Source organism: Morus notabilis, unplaced genomic scaffold, assembly GCF_000414095.1.
Source record: "Morus notabilis unplaced genomic scaffold, ASM41409v2 Scaffold744, whole genome shotgun sequence".
In the NCBI taxonomy this organism is placed as follows: domain Eukaryota; kingdom Viridiplantae; phylum Streptophyta; class Magnoliopsida; order Rosales; family Moraceae; genus Morus; species Morus notabilis.
Window position 1 is genome coordinate 322,197 of NW_010367602.1, and position 9,596 is coordinate 331,792.

The 9,596-nt window shown below is 31.1% G+C and overlaps 1 protein-coding gene across 1 annotated transcript; it reads left to right on the forward strand.

Moving 5' to 3' along the window:
- The first annotated feature begins 2,329 nt into the window (after positions 1–2,329).
- On the forward strand, positions 2,330–5,783 carry LOC21398181 (protein DEHYDRATION-INDUCED 19). The gene is made up of 5 exons (XM_024175294.1): positions 2,330–2,616; positions 2,729–2,868; positions 4,019–4,096; positions 4,246–4,529; positions 5,378–5,783. The coding sequence occupies exons 1-5, from the start codon at positions 2,532–2,534 to the stop codon at positions 5,484–5,486; spliced, it is 696 nt and encodes a 231-aa protein (XP_024031062.1). The 5' UTR covers positions 2,330–2,531; the 3' UTR covers positions 5,487–5,783.
- The last annotated feature ends 3,813 nt before the right edge of the window (positions 5,784–9,596 follow it).

The following is a 9,596-nucleotide window of genomic DNA, read 5'->3' on the forward strand; positions in this document are numbered from 1 at the left end:
ACGAATGGTGGAGATGGGAATGGATACCGCTCACGCAGTTATTTTCCGCAGTAAGTTTAAGAAAAATCATGTATATGTCTATATGATTCAAAAGTTTCAAGTATGTATGTTTAAAAAGTATACGTACATATGTATGTTAAGAAAACCAAGGTTGTAACTAACAACCCTAGTTTTGAGTATTTAAGTTTTAGAACGTTACAGTACATGCAACAAATAAATGAATTTTAAACATGACGATTTAAATGAGTAATTTTAGAAGGACTTTAAGATGTACTTGAATTTAAGATTTCTCACGAAATCCGTTTTAAAGTCAAATGAGATGGCCGATTGAAATGACTAGTTTTAGAAAAGCTTTTAAAGAGTATTTAAAACAAGAGTTCAAATGCTATTCCATTTGAAGGATATTCCTAAAAGGTTTTATCTTAACTAAAATTAAGAAAAGCTTTAAGAAATTTAGTGATTCACTTATTTGAAATTATTGTTACAAATTATGAAAGTATTCCTTCTTATATAAAAAAAAAAAAAAATGTTCCGCATATTTTAAGAAATCCCAGTAAGTACAAGTTAAAAAGTTAGTAACGGTGGCGGCCTCAAAGGAGGGTCGCCACAGTTGTAGTTGGAGTTAAAATTTGAAATGATTCTGGTTCCTTTTTTTATGACAAGTTATCTATTAGAAATAGCTGAAGGAAGTTTCAGTGGTAAACTTTTAGTGTTATTTACTAGTGAATAGCAAGTAATGAAGAAAATAATGCTCTTATTTTCGGCTTCCAGATCGTTTTTTTCTACTTAATTAATAGAGAAAAAAATGTTAATAGTATCCTTCTTGTAACAATTTATTAGTTTTTTTTTTTTTCTTTAATTGCAGATAAGCGATTGTTCCTAGTTATGGGTTTAGGATGACAGAACAGAAGTATTGAGAATTGAGAATTCAAGAACTCACAGTATATAATTATATCTGTTGAAGTCATATTTGTGCTTTTTCACAAAAAATAAATAAATAAATAATAATAATAAAAATAAAACCTCAAACTCAAGCGTGTGCACCTGAAGATAATCCAGACTCTTCAAATTGGAAGTTTGTGCTAATGAGTTATTACATTATCAATTCCTTTAACCATTTCCCTCAAACAAAAACCATGAACTACTTTGTATGATACAAAAACCATTTCCATGTGAATATGCAAAAGCCAATCGAATGCGCCAATGTATGTATGTTGTCTATGATACAGAACATTAACGATGCAGTGAGAAAATATAAAAATGTCTGAAATAATTTAGTCGCTTCTTTGGCCTTTGCATCTTTTCTGCCTCTATTTCTTTTCTTTGTATCTTTTCTGAGTTTGTTGTTAGACTTTTATGCTTAGCCTTTTGATGCCTATATTTTGTTGAAAGACTTTAAAACATATACTTACGGCGTGATAACAGTTCAATTTACATTTCTTTAATTTGTTGTCACAAAAAAAAAATGTTTTGAATTGAATCATATCTTTAAATTGTAAATTGGAAAAAGAAAAAAAAATAACTTTCAATCTAATTTTATACATAAATTAAATTGGATTAGAGGTAACATCTCAAAATTTAAAAGAGAATTACTGAACTTATCCTTAAAAGTATATGAGTTTAAATTCTTACCATTTACTCTTGATTAATACCATTTTGATTAATATAATATTTAAATAAAAGGATATTAATTAAGTGTAAGAGGTAAAAATAAGGCTCATGTAATTTAAAAGATATACTTATCTTATTTTCCTCATCTAAAATTATTTAGAATTGGATTGAATGTTGTCTTATATTTTGAAAGGAAATATGACCTTTTATTTTGTTTTATTTTATTTTAAAAACCCTTTATACGAATTTTGCTCATATTTTTGAGAAAAACACGAGCTTTAATAAATCTCATTGACTCTTAAAAAAATCTACAAATCTGTGAAACTGAACACCAAGAAAAAAAAATTGAAAATTGTAGTACTATTTTTTTTTTTTTGCGAAAGAACTCCAACCACCAAAAAAGGCTTGTATGGCCAACAAAAAATAATATTAATTAATACTGATGAAAATAACCCGACATCTTCTCTCGCGTTTATTCCACGTCAGCTGTCGTCTTCACCTCACCTCCCTCTCTCTCTCTGATCAAAATCGTAATTTTTGAAGCTTCCTCCTTTCTTTGTCCCCACATTAAGAAAAAGTCAAATTAATAAAAGACAAACACAAATATTTCTTCTTCAGAAATGATTAATCTATTTTTATGTTAAACCAATATAATATCGCTTTCTACTTCTTTCTCCATGTCTTTCCTCTCTCTCTCTCTCTCTCTCTCTCTCCGTATCAGAAAACTCTCAAGTCAAAACGGAAAATATAAGAACGAAGCACGGACAGAGGGATCGGAAACACATAACAATCAAATTTTATTTATTTATTTACCATTTTTCCTTATTCAATCTATAATAACAGTAAGTTAGATCGAAAAATAGTAATAATAATTTTTTTTTTAAATCTGAAGTCTTTGATCCGAATTCATCCAAGCAAAAATGGATTCCGATTTCTGGACCTCTCGCCTCGCCGCCGCCAAACGCCAATATACTTTGCAGAACCACCATCAGAGCTCCCACTTAGGTCCGTCTATATATATATATATATATATACATATATATTTATATTTATATATGTTTCTAATTATTCTATTGAAGTTTTGAATCTGATTTGTGTAATGATTGGATTTGATTAGATCGGTTGGGCATGGATGATTTCGAGGTTGAAGACGATCTCCGACCTGAGTTTCCGTGCCCCTATTGCTATGAAGACTTCGATATCGCGTCCCTCTGTTCGCATCTCGAAGACGAACACTCGTGCGAGTCTAAAGTCACCGTACGTTCTCTCTCTCTGTTTTTTTTTTCTCTTTTAATTTTTAACGGCACTCTTTTTTTTTTTTTTCATTAAGCTGGCAAAAGTAGATGGAAAATTCAGATAAGTTATTGCATTTTCTCCGGTGCTGTTTAGCTGTTTCACCTGAAAACCGTTATTAGAAAGAAGCCATCGGAAAAGGAATGTTTTTTTAATTGCTTCAAATGGGATTTTAATTGATTGATTGAATATTTTTCTTACTCCAAAAAAAAAAAAAAGGATTTTGATTATAAACGTGAAATGGTAAAGACAAATGGAGTTTGGTCTTGGCAAAGAAATGTGATTTTTAGGGACCAATGGACCGCTTTTTTAAATATACATTATAATAATGGAAGAAGGAAAAAGATTCTGAGAAGTGAAAAATTAATTTCATAATAAATCCCTGTCTGAAGATTTTGTTTTTAGTCTGTTTGGTTGCAATGTTTAAAGTGCAATGTTGGGTTCTGAGAATGTGATGGTAAAACTTTTGCTTTGTGAATGTTAAACTTGTTTATTGAATTGTGGCATTAATTGGGATTGAAAGAGGTCTTTTTTTTCCTTATCAAGAGAACTAAAGATTAGTTTTCTGAGAGATACAAAATGTGATCGGTCATGGAAAAAGTCGCACCACCTGTTAAATAGTTATGTTGCAGAGGGAACATATAAAGAAGCTTCCTTCATTTCTTATTATTTTAGGTCGTCTCTTCCCCCTTAGACATTCCTCCTCTCACATCAACCCAACATGTTTGTGGCTCATGGGTTGGTAGTATACAAAGTACCGCGATTTGGAAAAGAAAGTTTACAATTACAATGGATAGATTGGCTGTGCTGTAGCCCATAGACCAAGGTGTTTGAAGTGTGATAGAGATTCACAGTTTCTGCATAAACATCACTGTGGTTATCTGGGAGACAGATTTTCGGAGAAATGTCTCTTTGATATTTTTTTTCCTTCTATTTTTGTCCTTGCATTTAATGCTTTGCTATTTTCAGGCTAGAATCTTGTTTTTTCCATTTGCTCTCTCCTCTTGGTCTCTCATCTCTGAGAGTTGATGCAGGAAGACAATGTGCTCAGTGTCTAATTGCAATTGTCCTCCACAACCAAAGAGTCTCATGTTGCCCTTACTCTTTGTTGCAGGTTTGTCCCGTTTGCTCCATTAAAGTTTCACGGGACATGTTAAGTCATATAACGCTGCATCATGGGCACTTGTTCAAGATATCCTTAAAGTTTGATATTGATTCCAGTTTTTTGCTTTACAAAACATTGAAAATCATGCCTTTTCTTTTCTTCCTATAATCACATGACTGAATATTAATACATGTATGGAGAATATACTATCACGTATTTCTTTAACTGAAAATCACTTGCAAAGACGTCGAAGGCTACGGAGAGTTGCCATTCCTAATAGTCAGGCACTGTCTCTTCTTGGCCGGGATCTTCGTGAATCTCATTTGCAGGTGCTTCTTGGAGGTGCCGGATATCGATCAAACAATGCTAGTGTTTCCAATGCAGCAACTGATCCGTTCCTGTCATCTCTTATTTTAAATTTTCCTGCATCTGAAACAGAAGAAATTTCAAAGTCTGTTGTTGCCAGTGCAAATGACACTTCTAAGGAGAAAGGGGTATCAGCTCATATTTGGAAATCAAGGTACTTTTCTAGGTTTCGATTTTCTAATGAAAGATAATTCCTGCAACCGGCTTATCAACACTTTTGATTTCGGTTTAATGTTTACTTGAGATGCACTAAGATAAGTTTTACATTACTCTTTTTCTTTTATATTTTATTTTGGCTTGGAGAAGGAACTTTCACAAAACTGCCTTTCTAAATTGCTCTCACAACCCTTTTGAAATCTTAACGCAACTACTTACTTCCTTTTAAATTGTTTTTCAATTTTAAGTTGTCTTCTTTGCGTGTAACTGAGAGTCTGAGCCAACAGAAGCAAATGGATATCATCGTGAACCTTAGTCATATGGTATGGATTGGCCCCTGAAAGTTCTGGCTTGAAGGTTAGGACAAACCAAGGCTCGTTAGAGGGTTAAGTTCAGAGGTTGAGCCTTAGTAGCAGGTTTGATTTAAGTTTCTTTAAGGAATAGAAATTAGATACTTCATTAGCAGTGCCTGATCGCGTATTAAAAAAAGAAAAAGAAAAAGAAAAATTGCAGTGCCTGTTCTCGTAAAAGAGAAAAATCACAGTGCCTACTCGGTCTTTGGGATGAGGTTTGATGTCAGTTTTGGGATTCTTACATCTTTTGGGTAGAAAAGGACATTAAGGAACTTGATGTCCTACACACACCTGTACGTTTTAGATACTTCACAAGTTCCGCCATTTCTGTGCTTTCTTTGGAGTACAATTTTCATGGTTGTGAAGAGGCATTTGCCCTATTGTATCACTTCCCTAAGCTTTTCTAAAATCTTGTGAACAGAAAAAGTTAGTCATTACAATCGTAAGCTGCCTTTAAACCCGAAGGTGAACTCTCATTTTCTCTGTGCTGCAGTTTTGATCCTTCTTTGAGTTACGAAGAGCGCGAGAAAAGGATGAGGCAAGCTGCTGGAAGAGCTGGATTTATGCAAGATCTGCTCCTCTCGACGCTGTTCAGAGACTAATGGCAAAAACTAAGTGGTTCTCAAATAATGGAGAATGACTTGTTGCAAAAATCCTCAAAAAAGGGGCTACTTTTTTGGGTGGGACGTCTCAGATGCTATTTTGTTGAACAATCACAACAGCTCTTACGAGGGCACAATGATATTGATAATATCCCAGCCATATTGCTTCTCTTCCAACCATGTTGTACTACATTCTGAAAAAAATAATACATTCTGAAAAAAATAATGTTCTTTCAATTCAAGGGAAAACTTCATCCATATAATTGTTGCCATCTTGCAAGTTAGAATTTCCTTGCAAATATGGAAATGGAGCCTATTACTTAGGCCCCGTTCACTTCGCTGATTCGAGTTTAGAATTTGAGTTTTTCTATAGTAAAAAGCTCTCACAAACAATCACATCTAATTTTTTTACTACAGTAAAAAACTTTCACATAAAGTCACATTTAAACTCGAATCAGCGAAGTGAACGGGACCTTAGTATCTCCACTTTGGCCCAGTTGAAGTTGGAGAGTGATTTGCCAACTAATGCAGAAGCTTTTATGCTTGTTGCAGCTTGTTTGTTGGTCGATGGTCGCTTGGTCGACCAAATATGATGATTTCCTTTCATAATGCTTTTACAAGAAATTATTAGATAGATGTATTAAAAAAGAAAAAACAATGATTACATGATGTTGATTTACAGATGAAACACAAACCAAAAACGCACACGCACAGAGAAGGATCAAGACAAAAGCCATTTACTTAGTTCGGGCTTTGGAGAAACCCTACATCCAAGGGCAGGGAACAAATTCCCCAACACAATCCACTATCACAAGAAAGAACAGTTACACCCTCTTGACCTCACACAGACACAACGAATGTCACTCAGAATATACAAGGGTTGTTCTTTTGCATTTTTTAGTTAGGGTGATTTAAGTGATGATCTTGACTTGAGTTTGAGTTATAACTTGAGTTGAAGTTGTAACTTGAGTTTGTGTTTAGATGTGCATATTTGAGTTATGATTTGAATTGAGAATCTTTTTGAGTTTGTGTTTGGATGGGTCAAAACTTAAATTTATATAGATAGTATTTTAATAAAAACTCAATGGTGATGAAAAATTTTAATAGGGTATATGGGTGGAATTGTATTCGTCTTTTCGTTGTGAATGCATAGAAAAAAAATCATCTCAATCAGAATTAAAACAAAAAAGTTATGACATTTTTAAGAATATAAAAAATATTGTTCATTAACTTGAGTTTGAGTTTATGAACTCGAGTTGAAGGAAAAATTTCAACTCGAGTTTAGTCCCAAATTCGAATTTAAACTCAAATTTTATAAAAGAACATGAATTTAAATAAAATTGTAAGTCGAGTTTAAACTTTTTTTAATTTTATTACAAAAGAACAACCCTCAAACTCTGATCAACCCTTGAGCTATTCCCATACACTCATTTCTCTCCTCTCAATTTTCACACCTAAAAACAAAGTCTTTATCAATAAGATACAGAAGAAAAACTGAGCAAGATCAATAAAAAAATAATAATCTTAATTACAAGATATTTATTTATACTAAATCAGTAACTAACTCTTAAGATTAACCAGAGTTAAGCATTTATTCAGTCCATAATTAATAACAACATAAGTTGGTTATAATAAATAAGTTGGAGTCTCATCTGTAACTAACCAACTAATAAAGAATATAACCTACTAAAATAAGTCACATCTCCAACACACGAGTACAACTACTATTAGACAAACGACATAAAAAAACAGACAACATAATCCAACATGTATTATGGAAGTCGGTACCTTGATTTTTGTGCTTGGAAGTCGGTGATTGGGTGGGTGGCGGCGATAGGTGACTGTGTCTGTGTGTTTAACCGATATAAATTCAGCCAAGAGAAAACGGACAAAGGTAAACAGAAATTTCACGCGATGATTCACTAAACTGCCAAATGACTCAATGATCACTGTTTTTGGACTGACATGTTAAATTAGATTAGTTTATGTTATTATCAGGTATCTTTGTCTTCAAGGGCAGAATAATAGTCTTTTAAATATTTACTAGTCTGTATAAATGTTATTTTCTCATGTATTATTTTCAAACAATTCAACAAAAAAAGAACTTATCTGGTAAAATCAGAAAAAATAAATTAAGGCCTCGTTCACTTTGCGGATTTGAGTTTTTAATTTGAGTTGAGATGTGATATTTTTTTAAAAATTTGTTACTGTAACAGAAAAAATTAGATGTGATATTTTTTAAGAATTTTTTACTGTAAAAACTTAAAACTAAAAACTCGAATCGGTGAAATAAACAAGTTAGATGTGATATTTTTTAAGAGTTTTTTACTGTAAAAACTTAAAACTAAAAACTCAAATTGGTAAAATGAACAAAAAACTCGAATCGGTGAAATGAACAAGTTAGATGTGATATTTTTTAAGAATTTTTTACTGTAAAAACTTAAAACTAAAAACTCGAATCGGTGAAATAAACAAGTTAGATGTGATATTTTTTAAGAATTTTTTACTGTAAAAACTTAAAACTAAAAACTCAAATTGGTAAAATGAACGAAGCCTGAATATGTTTCATATTTTTAAAGCCAAACGTAAGTGATAAGATTAGTTGTCCTGGTCACGGCAGAGTCATTAAACTCGCCGCCCAAGTGACTCTCATCCAATTGTCCAGGGAAATATGTACTCGCAACTCAAAAGAAAAAGTCAAAGACAAAGCCGTTTCACCCTTGCGTGGAATGTCTAATGTCTATCGGCTATAAGCAAATCTCAAATCTTAATACTATTTAGCACCCAAAAAAAAAAGTGTGATCATATACTATTTTATTACGTGACCTGATGGATAATACTATTTTTATCTTTTTCTATTGTCATTATTAAGTTTTAAAAACTGTAAAAGTAAATTTTATTTTTTAAAATAATAATATTACAATTATCATCAATATAAAGGTCGAAACATCAATATCAAAAATTTTATATGTTGTACTTGATTGTAAATTTAACGTCAAATATTTCATATGTCAATGATTGCCATTAGATCATTAATTTAGCACTCCATTGAAGATGATCTCATGCATTTAAAAGAAATTTTCTCAAAAAGGGGATAAGAAACAATGTTAGAATATGGCAGTTATTTATCATTGTTATTATGAGAGTTCTACATTATGATATGAAATATATCTTAATAGAGTTCTGCTTTAAACTAAGTTAAATTCTGTATATTTTACATACTTTTATTTTGATCTAAAATTTAATAGTTATGTACTACTCATACGAGTCATATGACTATCCAAAGCTCCCCTACTTTCTTTTTAAGAAAATACTTTTTTAAGTCCTTCCATGATAGGTTAATTATTCTAAATTCAGATATTGATACTCCATGTTTCTAAATATTAATTCGCATCAAAATAAAAACGTAATTTCTTGTAAAAATTTAACAATTTATAATTTAATAATATACTAAAAATATATTTTTCGTGCTTTATTAAAAAATTTTCATATAACTTTAAATTTGTTATAGATTCACATGTGATTTTAAAAATATATATTATACTAAAGTCGTACCCATAATTTTAATTCTATATGATAATTTATGATTGAACTAAACTAAGTAGTAACTATAAAACTATCAGTAATCATACTTTAGTGTTTTAACAATTTTCTTTAGTGATTAATATTGGACAACAATTTTCCGAAAAAAAAAAAGTGAAGAAAAGAAATAAAAGATTTCTACGTAGGATTTGAAAAAAAAAAAAAAAAATGAGCTTCCGTTTTAAGTTACCAGATTTATTTTAGAAACTAAAACTATTTATTATTTTATTATGAGAATTTTAATTAAAATAAACGGTTAATAACGGAAACCACTAGAAGAATTAAAAGAGCATTGGGGATAATTTTCTTTAGTAATTAGAATAAGGATACGGATAAGGACGTCAGCCCTGTCATCTATTTAAAAGTCATTAAAAAAGTCCAACAAGAATAGTTAGGCGGTGGGAGTGGAAAATGGAATCCAGGCACTCATTCATTCATTCTCAGTGTTTATATTAAAGAAAAAAAAAAAAAAAAAAAAAAAAAAAAAAAAAAAAAAAGAGGCTTAAAAAAAAAAAGAAGAGAAAAAAA